The following is a 22,358-nucleotide window of genomic DNA, read 5'->3' as shown; positions in this document are numbered from 1 at the left end:
AATGATAATAATAATGGTACATATGGTGCTGTACTGTAACCTCAAGCTGACGGACCACTGAAGCCACACAATATTCACGAGCACCACAAAGGACTGCATGTGTTCCTTTTTACAAACCATTATATTTAACCTGAATTTTTCATACATCAGGCTTATGGCAGTCTGTTCGTAAGTGCTAGTTGTCCATATATTGGACGTTCTTAACCTGGGAGTTGCCCGTACGAGGCAGAAGGCATACCGGAGCCTTTCCGACAGAGGGAGCCCACAAAATCTTATCTGGGTGTCTGTACCAATCCTTGTTTGTGTTTGTTTGTTCATCTGTCAGTTGCTAGATAACCCAGACACAATCTGGTCACCTTGGTAACATCGGGCAGAGATATAAACAATTCTATTACATATTTTTTACAATAAAAAATTTGAATCAAAAGTTAAACATATATTTAGAAAAAAATCCAGTCACCAGATGAAACTGCGGGTCATTGCCCTGAAACCATTTGCATTAATCTAAAGGAAACTCATTTTTTTCTTCTTTGTCATATTCATGTGGCATGAATTCTGATACAAAGTGACAATTGGCATTGTCCCAAGCACATCAATTATGTTAACTATTCTCCACTCCAGCAGCCACTTAAATATTTTATTGGGACACTTTGATAAACAACATTTTAATAATTGTCCCAGACAGTAGCCCTTAACAAGTTTGTATTAAACCATCACAGTAAACCACAGTGTTATTCCAAGAAGGACAAAAACAGCATGGATATATGCCTTTATCAGCAAAATGCTAATGGCTATGATAATTACCAAATTAACTAAGAGAATTATTTAAGAGTCATTTAAGTATGGATGCCAATTACTTCATTTTTAATTATATTATTTGTAATAAAATGCATATCACAGCTCATTTCTAATATGAAGGTCAATAATTTAATGATTAATGTGTTGTGTTAATATTTAATACAGCTCAATATTGAATGCTAGGTTAGATTACATTCTGTCTGGGTATAGAAATGTACCGAAAAAGCCCAGTTCTGCCTGTAAGCCACACCTGTCATGCCTGTTGCCCTGAAACCAGATAAACGGAGCCCTCAGTGACATGGGCATCGACTCAACACCCCCCCATGGGAAACTTTGAGGCGGGTCATTCCTTCAGAATTCGGCGGCTGTTTGCTGCCCTTTATTTTCTCTTCCTCCTCATCTTCCTCCTCCTCTGAGCTGGACACATTCGCATCGACCTCGGAGTCCAGGCTGTCGCTGGCGTGGCCGCTGACACCGCGGTACTCGATGCTCTCCGCGCAGGGGGGCTCGTCTTCCTCGAAAGCGCTGAAGAAAGTTTGGTGGATCTGTTAGCTTGTCCACTGCCAGTACCGTTCAACATGACCATTTACCACTGGTACGCTCAAACATGGCCACTCACCTACCTGTGGTTCCGGTGAACGTGATCACTCATGACCCAAGACGATCACTCTCCGACCTCCAGGACAGTTTAGCACAACCATTCCTCTATCTCTTACAGAGTTCGACAATATCACTCATTTATCTCGCTATGGTCCAAAATGAACAGTCATCTAGTTGTGGTACTATCCACCATGACCAGTGCTGCTATCTCTAGAGATAGCAGCTGACCTCCCAGGTTCACCTACACCTGATATGATTGAACGTGGCAATCATCCCCCCACACACTGTATACTGTGATTCCCAAACCCTTCACAATTCCAGCTGCTTTACTAAAAGAAACATAAAACGATGCTTCTCCCCATCTTCTCTGTAGTTTGCCAGGGCAAGATAAATCTGTGCAAGGCTGTAAACAGAGTGCTGTTTGAGATTTCCATATCCCTGGAGTTCCTCTGAAGCGGCTACTGAATGAGAATTGGTTAGGCTTCTATGTGTGTGTGTGCATGTGCGTGTACGTGTGTGTGTGTGTGTGTGTGTAGGTTTGCATAGATCACATTTGGCGACCAAAATGTGGTAAGCCTGAAACCTCCTTACTTTTGGGGATAATTTTTATATAAGTTTGTAAATGCAATCAAAAATGCACAAATTGTCTTGTATTTTATTTGGTTACTTATGGTTAAGGTTAGGGCTTGGTAGGGACTATGGGTGTCGTGATTGGGATTAGGGTTTTTCCCATAGAAGTCAATGGAAGGTCCCCATTTAGATATGTACACCAACATATATGTGTGTTGGGATGATGGGGGTTATATATGTCAAAGCTTTTCCATAAAACCCGGCCCATTCACAGAGAAAACAACCACTGCAAACCCCAATCACAGCTCGTCGGGAAACCGTCTGACGGCAAGCGAGAGCTGCCAGTCACTTTAAAAGCAATCAGCAATCAGACATAATTAAGTTAAACGAGTCAGCAAGCATTAAAATAAAGAGCAATCATGAAGACGTCCTGTAGCGTGTGTAAGGCGTGATGGGTGGGTGGGTGGGAAGCGAAGGGGTTAAGGCCAAGTAACCCACAGGCAGATGCAGTGTCTCCAATACAAAAAAAAAGCCTCAGTCTGCAAAAGAAAAGGTGAAAGTGTAGAATTCTCTGGATGAAAGTATGGCACAAAGTAATGACAAAAATCTGATCAGTACTGGCTAAAACATCTGTGGAGCCCAGCAAACCTGAGAGCCGGGAGGAATCACCCAGCAAACCATCGCTGCAGATGGTTATTGTATCATCAATTCACACGAGGTAACAGAATGAAATGATAGATCGTTCCGGAAGCTGCACATAAATGAAAATGGTAACCGCATTACGCAACTTCAGCTGGACTAATACCGGACTTGTTACTTTCAAGATGTGCTGTTATTGTTATGTCAAATATATATATTTCGGGGAATTGCATGGGCTGCACTGTCAAGAAGGCCCCACCCCCAAACTTGCACTGATCAGGGAATAGATGCCCCCTGGCTAATCCAAGAACACAGCGCCTTTCCCCTTCCTGGGTACTGGGGGGTGCCTGGAGCATGCGTACCTGCTGGGAAGCTGGGAGAAGCAGCGGGCAGAGCTTTGGCTTCCAGGCACATTTACGAACAGTGATACACAGGAAAGAAAGCGGGTGTCACGGCCAGAATCCCTTTTGCTAATGTTCTGCCTCTCTAGACTGAAAATAGTCACGAATACCCCACTCGCCTCGTGCTAATCCGTGTTAGCGCTCGAGCTCATGTCTGACCTCTCTAGAGTGAGAATAGACCTTTATCACACTTCCTATTTCTGGGAGGTGGGAATTCAGTGAGGCAGTTTATCTGGACGTCTGGTTTATCAAGCAGCAATGGGCAAATCCTCCCGGCGGTGTTACTGCAGCATACCTGGCTGATGTAACTCAAAACGGAGGCATCCTAATCTTACCTTTCACAATGTGAGGAATTGCCATTAAAATGGGAGAGACAGCCTTTAGTGGGGTACAGCCCAAGCCAGCAGGCCGGACTCATGCAAGAACACCCCCAACTCACTCCTCCTGCTTATCAAATTGTAGAACAAGGGGTCATTTATTGCACCTGCCCAACTACATGGTCTCACCTGCGTTTCCTAACTGGGTGGATCGATACTCCACAGCCCTGGAGGTGCAAACAATAAAGCACAGGAGGTTAAATGTTTATAATATCTGTACAGCACACTCCGTCATTGGACTGGACCAATGCCAGGTAACCGGCACGTATCAGTGCTCAAGCAGGAACGAGAACTGAAGTCAGTCTGTCTGACCATTAAATTGTTAGCTCTACGGTAGATCACCCAAGAATACCAGGACAGGATTTGTGTTACATCAGCAGCTCTCACAGGTTTAGAGGATTTAAGACAGAAGCCAGTTCCTGATCCAATACGAAGCCTGGACCTCACCAACCAATCAGCATGCTCTGATTATGATTAGTTTTATCTCGAGGTAAATATGGAGGGTGGCGGGAAGGGGATGGTAGTTAGTATTAGCTGGTTGACACAATGTATCCTTTACAATTACGACCACTGCATGATACAGCCAACCCCATAATAATTCCTCTTTCAGGGAAAAAAAATCACTGCTCCTGCCCGAGGGGGGTATAACAGCTGTTGTTTAGATATGTAACAAATGTATTATAAAAAGTGTAATAAATGCGCAGTTTACAGTGACCATAGGAGTAATGGTTGATCAAAATATCACAGTTTAAATGTTGTGTGCACAGTCTCAGACTATGATAAGCTTTGATCCTCTGACACCTCAGGGAACTTTGCTTTACTTCCTATGTGTTTAGATCAGCACAGACCGAGCTGCTGGTATCACCTCTCAAACGTAAACCTTGTTTTTAAACACACACCGGCTCCCTCGCTGTTCAGACCTCTTTGTTTACAGGAGAACCATCTTGCCTTCAGTGCTGCAAGCAGAGCAGTAGTGAAGCCATTGTCTGTTTGCCCTTGATGAATTTGCGACATTAGTCAGGTAGGTTTCATATGGAACATGAATGTATGGAGGTTTCATACAGAATGAAGACCCCTCTGGGGTCTAGGCATAGGGAACACACTTTCACTGACTGGGGCATGGTCACACATTTCATTCAATATCATAAACTTTATTCATGACAAATAAATTATTTCTTATAAATTTGTTTTGGCATTACACTCGTCTTAATTTTAATGTATATTGCAAATATGTCAGATTTATGTTAAGTTTGTAATCTGACGTCAAAGTATAGACATTGCAAAATGCAGTTTGGAACACTTGCAGAAACATTATGAAAGTACATAGTAAGCAATGGTGCCAGTTTGTTTTGATCCCAGATATTTGATCACCAACGTCTTGGCTACATGAAGATGAATAAATGGTGTAGTTGTAACATTCAGTTGAATAAATGAATAAGAAAAACCAAACTCATGTCACTATTCCTGGCTCCTGCCATTGAATGTGTAGGAGCTCTCATGTGTATGCATGAGACATTTACACCTGGCCACATCCGCCCGCCCCCCCTTTTATGGTGCTGATGGGGATGTATCTGGGTCGCACTTCACCGTTGCGTTGATCAGGTAAAACAAAGAAAGGTGACATGGTTTACTTTTTTGCTGATTTAACCTAATTTTAAAAACTTCCGACAATGGACATCTTGAAAAGAAGACAGATTACGGACTTAGTCACCGTTTTTTTTCATGATTCTACATAAAGATTTAAGCAAGATATAAACTGAAACAGATGCGAAAAATATGCTGCATCACCAACAATGCGCTCGTCCCCAAAGGGTTAAGCCAGGAATCCTGCCTTTAAAGTCAAACCTCCAGGACGGATTTTAGTTTTAGCATATTGCAGTATATAAGGACACAAGGAAACTGAACACTTTCCAGACATACAAATTAGCTCAGACCATTCATATGTTTCCAGGCAACAAATTTCATTTAACACATTACCAGAGATGGAAACAAAATGTAAAACCACTATTGTAATAATGTGCTCTTTTTACTGACGAAAATGACAGGATGACTGAGTTACTTTAGATTAAACATATTTGTTTTACATTTTAGTGACTACATCCAGCTATTGTCCATCACTAGATTAACACCCTCTTGAAAGTTCCCTTTACTCCTCGCTACGACTCCCATCCAAAGCATTTTAATTCTTAATGGACATTTTGCCATTAACAGCGCCCAGACGTAGAGTACTTCTCTGACGACCCAGCTAAAAGGCTCAGGACTGATGTAACCAAAGGTGGAGCCGGTGCCTCTGTGCCCACCTGAGACCTGACTAATCAAGAGGGATGGGTTCTTACCATTTTAAAATATAAAATCTTTAGGGTATGAAAAAGGGAGGCTGTTAACAAAATCTTACATTTCCTAGATGAAAAGAGAATTAGCAACCTGTTATGAGGAGACCCCATCACACGCCCTGGACATATCACTGTCTCACCTGCCTCCAGTCAATAGCCCTTCAGCTGCACACTAACTGGCCACATCTTACCTCGCCTGCATACTGACAATGACTTCAGCATTTCCTTTGATTTCCCCATGGGAGATATAAGGACCTTCTCTCAGTCTGACCCCTTATGAGGTACTGAGTGTCCTCATTGCTGAACTGCTGACTTGCTGCTCTTCTGATTGACTTCTGCTGCTTTGCTGAATTCCTGTCTGTTGTCTGACCCCATTTCTGATACAGGGTTTGGACTTTGATATATGAGGGAGCAGCTATACACTTGCAGACTGGGCTTGGCTTGTGTTTTTTTGATTAACTTTGGTCATTGTCATTCTGCATTGTCGTTAAACCTGTTGGCGCTGCACATACTGTACAGTATAACTCTGAGGACTTGCATTACAATTAGACTATACAAAGCTGTCCAAGGCACCATCACAATCATGAATGTATTTGCATGTATTTCATTTTTTTGTGATGATTATATGCAAAATGATACATGCATTTTTGTTGATTTAATGATTTCTTTTTTTTAAGGTTTTTCTTAGTGAAAAACAACTTGACAAAGAGCCACCAAAGATGCTGTATATCATATTAAGGACACACTACATTATTTGGCGGCATGGTGATGCAGTGGTTAGCACTGTTGCCTCACACCTCTGGGACCCGGGTTCAAGTCTCCACCTGGGTTACATGTGTGCGGAGTTTGCATGTTCTCCCCATGTCGTCGTGGGGTTTCCTCCGGGTACTCCGGTTTCCCCCCACAGTCCAAAAACATGCTGAGGCTAATTGGACTTGCTAAATTGCCCGTAGGTGTGCATGTGTGAGTGAATGGTGTGTGAGTGAGCCCTGCGATGGGCTGGCCCCCCATCCTGGGTTGTTCCCTGCCTTGTGCCCATTGCTTCCGGGATAGGCTCCGGACCCCCCGTGACCCAGTAGGATAAGCGTTTTGGAAAATGAATGGATGGAAGTTCAATTGCTCCCCGAGGGAATGTTTTTAAGATGCAGACGTAAGGCTGACGGTGTATCCTGTACTGTATGTGAATATGGAATTTCAAGCTAACAGCGCAAAGGGTATCTTAAATCTACCATCACAGGTAGTTCATTGACTTTCTGAAGATTACCAAACAGTTTTTTATCTGAATGAAGAAAAAATGAATAAAAGGCAGGAAGGGTACGAACAATACAAACTCCCTTTTGTGATATGGGAAATCTGAAAGTAGTTCCAGCCTTTCTGCAACTTGATATGACATAAATAACACTGCAAACAACAACAATGCCCTTTCTCTGCCATGTTTAGCTTTATAGTACATGCTACTTTACAAATAAAAGGCAAGAAGAAAATCATGGACAAGCACACTGTAATCCCACTGGCTCATTTAACAGCAACAAACACAGTGAAATCCCACTGCACGCTTTATCAAGCATACTGCAATTCCATTGAACCCTTTCATAACAATAAACATATCAGGACTCCACTGGAAAACTGGTAACACTTTCTATGAATGCCATATCTATTAGAATGTATGAACGCATTCATAAAACATTATAATGCATTCATTAAGCATTATAAATATGCCTATAAAAATTATAAAAAGACAAACACATTATGGCCATGATTATGATGCATTATGAATGCTTTATAAAGCTGTCATCTATACCTATGTAAAAAATTAAGAGACCACAGCACAATTTTTGGTTTCACTCATTTCTTAGTTTATGGGTGTGTGTCTGTGAATAATTTCTATATATTTTTTGCAAAATGCAGCCTGGTTCTTTTTTTTCTCATTAATCAAATACTTCTTCCCTGCTTTATGGGACTTCAGTCCTACTTCTAAGGGCCTGATATGAATGCACTTTACACCTGCTGTCATCCTACAATTCATGAAAAACTGTCGGTAAAGTTAACGGTCATCTCTGCCATTATAAAGTTGCTTCTACCTTTTACTTGGCTGGTTTCTGGTCATTCCCAGGGTTTTCTATTTCACCTTTGTCCCTGTGTTTTCAGCTGTGTCTAGTTGTGTTAATTTCTGTGGTATGTTTAAGCCCATGTCTGTGTGGTTTTAGTTTGGTCATTAATGTTGCTGTCATGCCCGGCTCGTCCGCTCCTCGTGTGTGCCACGCCCCCTGATTACCCACGTGTGTTTCCCGGATTGTACCCAGCTGTGTCCGTTTGCTTTCAATCAGTCTTGTGTATTTAAGTCCTGGTCTTACCTGTTTGCCTTGTCTGTCATTGATGTAAGTCGGCGTTTCATGTTTCCTGCTCCCAGTCTGTTTAATAAACCCCAGTTTACCCCGACTTCCGCCTGCTTTCTGCCCGTTCGCCTCGCACGATCGCCGCTCTGCCCGCGATCGCGAGCGTTCCCGTGACAGTTGCGATGTCGTTTTGTCCATCCATCCATCTTCTACCACTTTTCCATGTCGAGTCACGGGGGCAGTAGTCTAAGCAGGGCAACCCAGACTTCCCTCTCCCCGGCCACTTCGTCCAGCTACTCTGGGTGGATCCCGAGGCATTCCCAGGCCAGCCGAGAGACATAGTCTCTCCAGTGTGTCCTGGGTCTTCCCCGGGGCCTCCTCCCAGTGGGACATGCCCGGAACACCTCACCAGGGAGGCGTCCAGGAGCATCCTGACCAGATGCCCGAGCCACCTCATCTGGAGCAGCAGCTCTACTCTGAGTCCCTCCTGAATGATGGAGCTTCTCACCATATCTCTAAGGGAGAGACCAGCCATCCTGTGGAGGAAACTCATTTCGGACGCTTGTATTCGCGACCTCGTTCTTTTAGTCACTACCCACAGCTCATGACCATAGGTGAGGGTAGGAACCTAGATCAACTGGTAAACCGTGACCACCACCCCGGTCTGCCAATCCAGGGGCACGGCCCCCAATGTCCATGCGATGTTGCAGATGCATGTCAACCAGGACAGCCCTGCAGCTTCCAGAGCCTTGAGGAACTCCGGGCAGATATCATCCTCCCCCGGGGCCTGGCCACCGAGACGCTTTTTAACCACCTCAGCAACCTCTGCCCCAGAGATAGGGGAGTCCACCCCCAAGTCCCCAGACTCTGCTTCCTCATTGGAAGGCATGTTGATGAGATTGAGGAGGCATTCCTTCCACCGACCCACAATGTCTCGAGTTGAGGTCAGCAGTGCACCATCCCCACCATAACCTGGGTTGATGCTGCACCGCTTTCCCGCCCTGAGCCGCCGGATGATTGAGCAGAATCTCCTCGAAGCCGTCCGGAAGTCATTCTCCATGGCCTCGCCAAACTCCTCCCATACCCGAGTTTTTGCCTCAGTGACCGCTGAAGCCACATTCTGCTTGGCCCGCCGGTACTCATCAGCTGCCGCTGGAGTCCCACAGGCTAAAAAAGCCTAATAGGACTCATTCTTCAGCTTGACGGCATCCCTCACCGCCATTGTCCATCAGTGGGTTCAGGGATTGCCGCCACGACAGGCACCAGCCACCTTACGGCCACAGCTCCGGTCAGCCACCTCCACAATGGAGGCGCGGAACATGGCCCGTTTGGACTCAATGTCCCCCGCCTGCCCCAGGACATGGGTGAAGTTCTGCCGAAGGTATGAGTTGAAGCTCTTTCTGACAGGTGATTCCGCCAGACGTTCCCAGCAGACCCTCACTATACACTTGGTCCTGCCAGGCCTGACCAGCTTCCTCCCCCACCTGCGGAGCCAACCCACCACCAGGTGGTGATCAGTTGACAGCTCCGCCCCTCTCCTCACCCGAGTGTCCAGTAGATGCGGCCGCAAGTCCAATGACATGACCACAAAGTCGCTCATCGAACTGCGGCCTAGGGTCTCCTGGTGCCAAGTGCATATATGGACACCCTTATGTTTGAACATGGTGTTCATTTTGGACAATGCGGCAAGCACAGAAGTCCAAAAACACCACTCGAGTTCAGATCGGGGGAGGGCGTTCCTCCCAATCACGCCCTTCCAGGTCTCACTGTCATTGTCCACATGAGCATTGAAGTGCAGGTGTTTCTCGGAACTCTGGACCACCTCAGATTCCAGGGTCAAACACAGGTTTCTCACTGTCTAGATTAACTAGGCCACCTGCCTCGATGCAACCCAATGGCCTGCAGGTGAACTCTACATTACATGTTGAGGAACAGAAGCACACATACACACATCATTTTCATGCCTAAGGCCAAAGAAATTGACATCGACCCCATAACACCTCTGTCCTAACCTGTCAATTTTCCTTCCAAACGTGACTGCATGATTGGGTGCTAGATTCTGTATATCTGTGGCAATGGGTCTGAATGAAACACTTGAATTCAGTGATTTAGAGGTGTGTCTCAATACTTTCGTCCATATAATGCACCTTCATAATGCAGTAAAAAGTATCCTTAAATCGTATACCGACCATTTTTAATGCATTATGAAGACATCTATAGTGCATTACAAATGATAGCTTCATATAAAGTGATATCAGACTATTTAATAACAATAAATGCACTGCAATATACTGTTATGGCAATTTACACTGAATGCCTAACCTGCCCTGAGCAGGTTTAAGTGCAGGCTTTTGGGTTAGACTGGCATAAGCTCCGCCTTTTGGCCAAAAACATGCATACAAACTGCCCATTAATGTAGCCAATATAAGACCTGAAATTTGACCTATTAGTATGGATGGGCAATGCCAATGATAACATGTTTCATAGTCCAGCCCCATGGACAGGTTCATGCTGAGAGTAAAATGTGCAGTGAGGCTGAAAGGTGTACTGTGCCTAGGAATGTCATTACATCCATAAATATCTATGAGTGATTTACGAGTCTAAGCATATCTTACTCAAAGTGAAAGTGGTTAAAATCCTCACAACAGACAAGTAAACCAGCAGCAAGCAGGTGTGTGGCTCAGCAAACAAGGTCTCTGTGCCTGTGATCGGATGGTCACTGGCTTGAGCCTCCCATGTTAATGCTATTGCTGGAATGTCCTAGCAGAATGCCTGTGTGCTTTCTATGGATAGCCATGTATCTTTCCAGTGTAGGTTTCCCAAGTGGGAGCAGAGTAATTTTGCCTTAACACAAAGCATTTACACTCTATATGGTTCCTACTGCAGGAAGTTTAATCACAGAGGACTGCTGAAGGGCCTGGCTGTTCCCAGGGATGGGACCATATTGCTGACTCATTCTGCCAGCCTGGGTGTCACCCAGCGGACCCAGTGACAGTGATGGAACTCCTCTTTGGCCAGATACCGTAACAGCATTTGAAATTCTGCCAGGTGTTCTTTGCAGGAGAAACAAGGATTAGGATGTCCCTAATAACACAGCTAACATTTACTATATTGATCTCACCAGATCATATTCCCCTAACATGATCATGTGTCTAGAGCTTGATGTATTTTGTAAACCTCAATGCTAATGAACCTTACACTGTAATTATTCCAATGAGATTACGTACCAAAAACGGAACAACACGTCTATGGAAATTCCATAAAAATTTCATTCATTCATTCATTCATTCATTCATTCATACAGATGGCTGATAAATCCCTGGAGTAACATCATGTCTTGAGCTTAAGTGTGTTGAACCTTGATGCATCAGTATGGTTTGTAGAAAATGGTCATTCGGAATAAACATGTCTACTAAACATCGATACTCATTTATGTTCTTACTTTCATGGCACCATACAACTTCAGCATGTCTCTGATAGCTGATTAAATCCTAAGTAGTTGTAATACTGTAAATTGTGGCAGTTTATTAGAAACGTGATATGTGATCCAGCACAGTGGAGTTTCCTGCAGGTGCCCGCAGGCCATATCCAGTCCAGGTGGATGTTCTTACTGACTGGAATATTAAAAATCCAAGAATGGGAGACCAGTGAAGTATTTCGGCTAGTAGACAGCCACACAATGCAATGTTCACACCATGAAAACCTTCCAATAAATCAGAACAAAGCCAAACTGTAGGCCACAGTCACCCCCACTGCAGAGTGCAAGTATCTGTCTGATCCACATTTGGGGCCAGGGACACTGGATGCCAGTGAATTTGAGTGTTTTTCAGTAATTATTTGGGAGAAGCAAAACGTTAAGTACAGTACTGTAATATGCACACAATAATCTACGGGCAAATAAAAATGTAAATATAGAATCACGACACTTAAATGTCACTAAAAATAAGGTGCAAATTGCAGTATGAAATCAAAAGAATACAGTAGCAAACAAAGGGAGCTGAGAAAGATGCTGGCAGTTGAAGCTAAGGCATAATATTTTATTGTACAGTGCAGTAAGTTTCTTTCATGAAATGAAACAGCACAGAACTGGTACTGCATCTGCATCGTATCTGCTTATTGTAGCTGTCCATCATATACGCATCACTGTTTGCGTACTGTACAGTTAGACATGGACGATGGGTCATTATACAGCTGGCACCGCTGTCCATTCTCATGCACCTGTTACCCTAAGCGATACACCCGCTAACATCCTACTGAATGTAAATTATTTACCATGGGCCTCAGACATGAATGTGATTGTACATTTCTAGATAGGCTGCGACTCGACAGATACACACAGAGTCAAATCTAGCAGAGGTGATTCCTGGTGTAGAGTCCTGGCTTAAGGCAAGACTAACGTTCAGTGCTCAGAGCTGAGCAGTCTACTGAGGGCTCACAGGTCATGTGACATATGCTCAGGTTGTGCCCTCGATCACATCACACCGCACTGCATCCTGAAAGCCTTTGCTTCAGATGTCCCTGCTCTCTCTGGTCCTTTCCATTGGCTGCCTAGGTCATGTGTGATGGGGGTGCTGTGGGTATATAATGCGAGACATGCTGTTCTGTCACACCGCTGCATTAGCCTGATTGCATTGTGGCTGCTGGGACTCCCAGCCAGCTGCCCCCCAATTATTTCCAGTGTGCTTAAAAACTTGGACCTGGGACCTGATATATTTTGGTCAAACTTCTTTGGGTCCTTAATTATTTTTAAAGTGTCAGACTAATAATTATAAGCTAAGGGAACCTGCATGAGTAGATAATATAATTGTGTCCCACTTTGAAAAGTAAGTCCTTCCTTGAGAAAAAAAACAAACTAAAATAACATGTAGCTGATTTTTAACTGGGACTATTATGGTGCTATCTGGTGATGTCCTGGCCTGTAGTAAACTCTGACATAGCTGTGACATTGTAAAGGCCTGCAATATATGCAGTACCTTTGAAAGAAGAATATACATTATGCCACAATATAGGAAATTTTTTTAAATGCATCTCTAATCATAAAGCCAGTCTTCTGTACAGTGCTTAAAAGAAATTCTATTTTGGGTTTTCACCATGCATGAATAAATCATACATAAAAAACAGGGGCACACCATGACCATTCCACCATATTTGCAGCCAACATCTTAACTTCCCATAATGCTGCAGAAAGGAACAAGGAAAAATAAGAACAAATATGTAGGAAACAATACAAGGGGGAAAAGAATCCGACTATGAATAAGGTGGGTGAGAGGGTTGGTGAGAGAGGTGCGATGGAGAGAGACACTAGCAAAGGGTGGGCTGCACTGGGGGCACAGGGTGAGTGCATGATGATGAAACAGATTACTGTTTGTGGGCCTTGGCAGTGCAAGCCATAATTAAGCGATCACAGAAAACCAGCCCCACTCTCATTTGTTTGTGTTATTCAGCCGAAAGGACACCGTGCATCTCTCTGACATGCCGTCATTACTCTGTCATGCCTAAATCAGGTGGGAAAAAATGATTTTGTAAGAGATGTACACTTAGTGGGGGGGGGGCATGTCAGGGGAGTAGCTATGCTAGCATGTTAGCATGGTGGGTTTGTTTTTTGAAAGGCAAGCTCTAGGGGACCATGCTCATTACTGCATTATTTGAATCAAATTATTAAATTTGAGGCGATGTGCTTAACTAATCACAAGACAGTTAAACTATGGGATGTCATTCTGGCAGTTATACAAAAGGGGACGCATGCAACCTTCTTGGGTTAATGGGGACAGATTTCTGCTCATAGGCAGGAATTTCAGTCTGACTGTACTAAACATAAAATTGCTGGAGGCCTTAACCTTTAAGAAAAAACTTTAAAATGTTTAAAGCCATCTGATCAGAATTGAGGTCTAACCTCACATTACATCATACTTTCTGTACTAAGCTTATCTGAACATTTGAGGCTCTTTCTTGTCCGACACTGTGCACCAAAACTTTTGGTTTCACCGTGGTGCCTTAGAACCTGACAGTGGCAACCTTTTGGTCACCATGGTGGAGATTAAGATGGAAATGAAGAAAGAGAGGGAGAGCGAGAGAGAGAGAGAGAGAGAGAGAGAGAGAGAGAGAGAGAGAGAGGCTTGTGAACTGTTATTACTTCCGATCTGTGGGCGGATCTGCTGGGAAGACTGAGTATTAAGATACCCAGTTGAAGCTTCATTTCCATACCTCCTGCCTGCAGGGACATTATACAGTAAGTCCTTGGGACATTCACATGGGAGGCACTTCATCTCAACTGTCTCTGCACTCCCTCAGTCGAGTGTCCGGGAGGAGCACGACAGTCCAAGATCAATGCCCGTGACTCTGCTTATTTTGGATCGGAGCGAGCACATGCTGCGTTGTCCTCGGCACGGTCTCGCTGCTGTCCTCTGCTCTGCTTCATTAATGCAGAGTACATGATTAGCGCTCAATTAAGGGCTAGATTAAGGGACTGTATTCCTGGGACATTGTGTAGGACAGAATAAGTAGCAATACATCTACATGACATATATGTCCATTCATCCATCCATTTTCCAAACCGCTTATCCTACTGGGTCACAGGGGGCCCGGAGCCTATCCCGGAAGCAATGGGCATGAGGAAGGGAACAACCCAGGATGGGGGCCAGCCCATTGCAAGGCACACTCAAATACCACTTACTCACACATGCACACCAAGGGCAATTTAGCGACTACAATTAGCCTCATCATGTTTTTGGACTGTGGGGGGAAACCGGAGTACCCGGAGGAAACCCCACGACGAAATCCCAGAGGTGTGAGGCAACAGTGCTAACCACTGCACCACCATGCCGCCCCCGCTGTGATGTATTATGTAGGTATTTTATCATACATTATGAACTTTCATATCTAGTATTTATGGGTAAATTAAGGTTGTGTTGCCAAAATTATTTATGCCTTACATCTGTATTGAAGTGTCATGAAGACTGAAACTAGATTAAATTAGAGGGGAGACCTACTGACAGACCTTGATTCAGTTAGAAGGGACACCCACTGACACACCGAGATTCAATTAGAAGGGACACCCACTGACACACCATGATTCAGTTAGAAGGGACACCCACTGACACACTGAGATTCAGTTATAAGGGACACCCACTGACATACTGAGATTCAGTTAGCAGGGGCAACCACTGACACACCTTTATTCAGTTAGAAGGGACACCCACTGACACACCTTGATTCAGTTAGAAGGGACACCCACTGACACACCGAGATTCAGTTAGAAGGGACACCCACTGACACACCGAGGTTCAGTTAGAAGGGACACGCACTGACACACTGAGATTCAGTTAGAAGGGACACCCACTGACACACCTTGATTCAGTTAGAAGGGACACCCACTGACACACCGAGGTTCAGTTAGAAGGGACACCCACTGACACACCGAGGTTCAGTTAGAAGGGACACCCACTGACACACCTTGATTCAGTTAGAAGGGACACCCACTGACACACCTTGATTCAGTTAGAAGGGACACCCACTGACACACCGAGGTTCAGTTAGAAGGGACACCCACTGACACACCGAGGTTCAGTTAGAAGGGACACGCACTGACACACTGAGATTCAGTTAGAAGGGACACCCACTGACACACCTTGATTCAGTTAGAAGGGACACCCACTGACACACCTTCATTCAGTTAGATGGGACACCCACTGACACACCTTGATTCAGTTAGAAGGGACACCCACTGACACACCGAGATTCAGTTAGAAGGGACACCCACTGACACACCTTGATTCAGTTAGAAGGGACACCCACTGACACACCTTGATTCAGTTAGAAGGGACACCCACTGACACACCTTGATTCAGTTAGAAGGGACACCCACTGACATACTGAGATTCAGTTAGAAGGGACACCCACTGACACACCGAGATTCAGTTAGAAGGGACACCCACTGACACACCTTGATTCAGTTAGAAGGGACACCCACTGACACACCGAGATTCAGTTAGAAGGGACACCCACTGACACACCTTGATTCAGTTAGAAGGGACACCCACTGACACACCGAGATTCAGTTAGAAGGGACACCCACTGACACACCTTGATTCAGTTAGAAGGGACACCCACTGACACACCGAGATTCAGTTGGAAGGGACACCCACTGACATACCTTCATTCAGTTAGAAGGGACACCCACTGACATACCTTCATTCAGTTAGAAGGGACACCCACTGACACACCTTGATTCAGTTAGAAGGGACACCCACTGACACACCGAGATTCAGTTAGAAGGGACACCCACTGACACACCTTGATTCAGTTAGAAGGGACACCCACTGACACACCGAGATTCAGTTAGAAGGGACACCCACTGACACACCTTCATTCAGTTAGAAGGGACACCCACTGACACACCTTGATTCAGTTAGCAGGGACACCCACTGACACACCTTGATTCAGTTAGAAGGGACACCCACTGACACACCGAGATTCAGTTAGAAGGGACACCCACTGACACACCGTGATTCAGTTAGAAGGGACACCCACTGACACACCGCGATTCAGTTAGAAGGGACACCCACTGACACACCGAGATTCAGTTAGAAGGGACACCCACTGACACACCTTGATTCAGTTAGAAGGGACACCCACTGACACACCGAGGTTCAGTTAGAAGGGACACCCACTGACACACTGAGATTCAGTTAGAAGGGACACCCACTGACACACCTTGATTCAGTTAGAAGGGACACCCACTGACACACCGAGGTTCAGTTAGAAGGGACACCCACTGACACACCTTGATTCAGTTAGAAGGGACACCCACTGACACACCTTGATTCAGTTAGAAGGGACACCCACTGACACATCTTGATTCAGTTAGAAGGGACACCCACTGACACACTGAGATTCAGTTAGAAGGGACACCCACTGACACACCTTGATTCAGTTAGAAGGGACACCCACTGACACACTGAGATTCAGTTAGAAGGGACACCCACTGACACACCTTGATTCAGTTAGAAGGGACACCCACTGACACATCTTGATTCAGTTAGAAGGGACACCCACTGACACACTGAGATTCAGTTAGAAGGGACACCCACTGACACACCTTGATTCAGTTAGAAGGGACACCCACTGACACACTGAGATTCAGTTAGAAGGGACACCCAATGACACACCTTGATTCAGTTAGAAGGGACACCCACTGACACACCGAGGTTCAGTTAGAAGGGACACCCACTGACACACCTTGATTCAGTTAGAAGGGACACCCACTGACACACCGAGGTTCAGTTAGAAGGGACACCCACTGACACACTGAGATTCAGTTAGAAGGGACACACACTGACATACCTTGATTCAGTTAGAAGGGACACCCACTGACACACCTTGATTCAGTTAGAAGGGACACCCACTGACACACCTTGATTCAGTTAGAAGGGCCACCCACTGACATACTGAGATTCAGTTAGAAGGGACACCCACTGACACACCTTGATTCAGTTAGAAGGGCCACCCACTGACACACCTTGATTCAGTTAGAAGGGCCACCCACTGACACACCTTGATTCAGTTAGAAGGGACACCCACTGACACATCTTGATTCAGTTAGAAGGGACACCCACTGACACACTGAGATTCAGTTAGAAGGGACACCCACTGACACACCTTGATTCAGTTAGAAGGGACACCCACTGACACACTGAGATTCAGTTAGAAGGGACACCCACTGACACACCTTGATTCAGTTAGAAGGGACACCCACTGACACATCTTGATTCAGTTAGAAGGGACACCCACTGACACACTGAGATTCAGTTAGAAGGGACACCCACTGACACACCTTGATTCAGTTAGAAGGGACACCCACTGACACACTGAGATTCAGTTAGAAGGGACACCCAATGACACACCTTGATTCAGTTAGAAGGGACACCCACTGACACACCGAGGTTCAGTTAGAAGGGACACCCACTGACACACCTTGATTCAGTTAGAAGGGACACCCACTGACACACCGAGGTTCAGTTAGAAGGGACACCCACTGACACACTGAGATTCAGTTAGAAGGGACACACACTGACATACCTTGATTCAGTTAGAAGGGACACCCACTGACACACCTTGATTCAGTTAGAAGGGACACCCACTGACACACCTTGATTCAGTTAGAAGGGCCACCCACTGACATACTGAGATTCAGTTAGAAGGGACACCCACTGACACACCTTGATTCAGTTAGAAGGGCCACCCACTGACACACCTTGATTCAGTTAGAAGGGCCACCCACTGACACACCTTGATTCAGTTAGAAGGGCCACCCACTGACATACTGAGATTCAGTTAGAAGGGACACCCACTGAGACACTGAGATTCAGTTAGAAGGGACACCCACTGACACACCTTGATTCAGTTAGAAGGGACACACACTGACATACTGAGATTCAGTTAGAAGGGACACCCACTGAGACACTGAGATTCAGTTAGAAGGGACACCCACTGACACACCTTGATTCAGTTAGAAGGGCCACCCACTGACATACTGAGATTCAGTTAGAAGGGACACCCACTGACACACCTTGATTCAGTTAGAAGGGACACCCACTGACACACCTTGATTCAGTTAGAAGGGCCACCCACTGACACACCTTGATTCAGTTAGAAGGGACACCCACTGAGACACTGAGATTCAGTTAGAAGGGACACCCACTGACACACCTTGATTCAGTTAGAAGGGACACACACTGACATACTGAGATTCAGTTAGAAGGGACACCCACTGAGACACTGAGATTCAGTTAGAAGGGACACCCACTGACACACCTTGATTCAGTTAGAAGGGCCACCCACTGACATACTGAGATTCAGTTAGAAGGGACACCCACTGACACACCTTGATTCAGTTAGAAGGGCCACCCACTGACATACTGAGATTCAGTTAGAAGGGACACACACTGACATACCTTCATTCAGTTAGAAGGGACACCCACTGACATACTGAGATTCAGTTAGAAGGGACACCCACTGACACACCTTGATTCAGTTAGAAGGGACACCCACTGAGACACTGAGATTCAGTTAGAAGGGACACCCACTGACACACCTTGATTCAGTTAGAAGGGACACCCACTGAGACACTGAGATTCAGTTAGAAGGGACACCCACTGACACACCTTGATTCAGTTAGAAGGGACACCCACTGACACACCTTGATTCAGTTAGAAGGGCCACCCACTGACACACTGAGATTCAGTTAGAAGGGACACCCACTGACATACTGAGATTCAGTTAGAAGGGACACCCACTGACACACCTTGATTCAGTTAGAAGGGACACCCACTGAGACACTGAGATTCAGTTAGAAGGGACACCCACTGACACACCTTGATTCAGTTAGAAGGGCCACCCACTGACATACTGAGATTCAGTTAGAAGGGACACCCACTGACATACTGAGATTCAGTTAGATGGGACACCCACTGAGGCATCTAAATTAAGTTAAGAAGCATAAAAGAGGCCTGGTAATCACTACTGTTGTATGTCAATTTTCAAAGCAATATTAAGCAACTGCAATAGGCCAAAGATGGACACTTAACAAGATAGTTGCTGAACACCACAGTTTAGCCTCAAAAATGACCACAGAACTGGATGAGCACATATATCAACAAGTAACTGTATGTCGTGAGGTTCACAGACTTGTAAATGATAGCAGGGCTGTCGTTTAGTAATTCCAATGCACTACAATGCCTAACCTGGTGCAAGGAGCCCATTCCCAGGAGCTCTGAGCAATGGTCAAAGGTAATATCATCTGAGAGTCAACTTGTTCCTGCAGCTGGATGGGTTTACATTTGGAGGAACATGGGATTCATCCGGTCAGATGATTCCTCCGCATGGATGTGCAACAGCCTCAGAACATCAGGCCATTTCACAGGACCGTATGTTGCAAACACTGTTCCCTTTCGGTGAGTCTCTGTTCCAAGATGGTAATAGCCCCAAACACAGTGCTAAACATTCATGCAGAAGGCGATTCCATGACCATCAGTGATATAGAACCTGTATAAGTTTATCTGTGACCGTCACTAGGAAAAGGTATGACAGATTTGTAGTTTTAGTATATGCATGTGTAGCTTTAAGAGATGCACTGACAAATTAATACAGAATAGAAATGAATTCGCACAAGCTGCAGTGTATTTGAAGTCCTCTCTCAGGATGACATTAAAGACAGCAGAGCTCTGGTTTCCGCGTCAAGGTGTGCAGGTGTCTAACTGTCACACCGAATCTGCACGTGATTATGAAACATGAGCACAAACTTCTCTGCTGTTATGCCAGAACGCCACCAGAAAGCAGGGTTATCTCTCCAAAGACACATTCCGGCTAAGCAAATATGTCAATTATAGATCACTGATTTAAATATTTAGAGGCAAGGTGCATTTACTGTGTGTGCCACTGAATGCATGCCTTCTGAAAAGGCATCGGCTTAATTAAATATAATGTAATATATTCCGAGTCATGATGAATTATGTTCATGTTAAGCAATATAGGACATGGGCGTAACCTCATATAATTTCAATCTCATGAAATGACATACTTCTAGGTGAAGTTCACGCAGCTAACTGAGAAATCCTGCTTTGCGGAACACCCCCTGGATATCCATTAAGCTGTGCAAACTGCTGGGGCAGACTGTATGAAGAGCCATTAGCGAGCAAAGAAATATGGGGGGTGTTGTCAGTAAGGGTCATGTGACCTTCCTCTGAGATTAGTATGCATCCCTCCATTAGACTTTGTTGGTCACAACACCTCCAAGCCTCCAAGCCTCCCTGCACATATGATGAGTATTTATTTATAACACTCATTTCTGTAAAGCAACTGACTAGCAACACAAAAAAAATAAATTAACAAGCAAATAAACCTTCCATCTTCCCTATGGAAGATTTCAGCATATTTTGAGTTTACGCCACTTACATGAAATTACCATGTTTTTTTTTTCTAGCCCATCTGCTTCTCTTAGTAGATGATTTTTTCATTTTAGTCCAAAAGCTGACAAAAGGAAGAGTATTTTTCTGTGAGCAACAGGAACCATGTACATTTGGAAAATGTCCCGAAATTAAAGATATTGAAAAGCTTTAACTCCAAGGCCGACCTCCTTTGTTATCTGAAATGCTCTTCAACGTGCAGGCAGATTCACTTTACCTTAAAATATGTCATCAAAATACAGTTCTGAGAGGCGCACTGCCTCCTCACCATGCTCGAGTCCAGCCCAGCTCTGGCTGTATGAAGGCTAAGTGGGTTTTCTTCCACAATGCAATGATGTTCTCCAGATGAACCAGTGATTCCACATGCCCTGGTGTGTCCCTAGGTGTGTGATCCCTGCAACCCTAATTGGATTATTACTTATGGGAGTGGAAAGATGAATGTCGACCGGTGGCTAACAGCCCAGCGCACGTCCGTGGCTGCGAAATCCATCCGTAAGCGGCGATACCATCTAAGCAATTTCCTTTCAGTGCAGAATGTACTTTCATCCTCTGTCGAGGTTTTTAACGATAATCTGAGGACAATGCCTGTACGAGCAAGTAATTACTTGCAGACCAGCCAAACTTTATTTATGAGGAAAAGTTCAGGAGGTCAACTTATATAAGAAATATTTATGCCATTGAAAAAATACTAATGGGGACTTTTCCACTGTTATTGAGTATTCTATTGTGCAAGAGTTAAATGGAATCCAAGTCGATAAATAAAGCAATACGCAGGAAGCTTGATATTTTTTTTTCAATATGAAAAACTATATTGAGTAGTACTGGACATGGGAGGAAATGGAATATCAATTAAAAAAAATATTAATAATGTTGATTAGGCTGAATGAACGAGAGATTAGCAATGAGAACAAAAAGCAAGATGACCTGAGCCTTTTTTGCATTGCTCAACAGTCTGTGATTGTAGGACAGTGTCTCCTACCATGTAAGTGTACCTTTGGTTCGACTCGGCTGAACCCCACCCTAAGGAACGACTGCAGGCAATATGGGTGCAGAGCTGTGTAATACCCCCTTCCCCCCAAAGTCAGTACAAACCTACAGTTCACATTGCATTACAGAGCCTGTCTGGAGGGAGCCGTCAGCCGTGACCTAATCATCGGAGCAAAAGGCAGGGAAAAGGCCCCATTTTTCTGAACTGTTTGCTCTAGAAGGTGTGCACTGAGTGACACTGCGGCTTTCAGTGAATGTGCGATGCCTTCATTAAAGTCGCAAGTACAGGTCCGTGAAGGTCTTTATCATCACACTTGTGTTGCGGGTCAGACACCTCCTTGCCGCATGCCAATCG

The 22,358-nt window shown here is 44.9% G+C and overlaps 1 protein-coding gene across 1 annotated transcript in view; it reads right to left on the bottom strand.

The window, feature by feature from the left end:
* Positions 1-736: 736 nt before the first annotated feature.
* LOC125706798 (cytosolic carboxypeptidase 4) overlaps positions 737-22,358 on the bottom strand; it is a 157,703-nt gene continuing 136,081 nt past the window's right edge. The window contains exon 25 of the mRNA XM_048973633.1: positions 737-1,323. Coding sequence (XP_048829590.1) covers positions 1,089-1,323 — 235 coding nt within the window. The 3' untranslated portion in view covers positions 737-1,088. The remainder of the gene's footprint in view (positions 1,324-22,358) is intronic.

The sequence above is a fragment of the Brienomyrus brachyistius genome, chromosome 13, assembly GCF_023856365.1.
Source record: "Brienomyrus brachyistius isolate T26 chromosome 13, BBRACH_0.4, whole genome shotgun sequence".
Classification (NCBI taxonomy): Eukaryota; Metazoa; Chordata; class Actinopteri; order Osteoglossiformes; family Mormyridae; genus Brienomyrus; species Brienomyrus brachyistius.
This window is presented reverse-complemented; position numbering and strand designations above follow the sequence as displayed.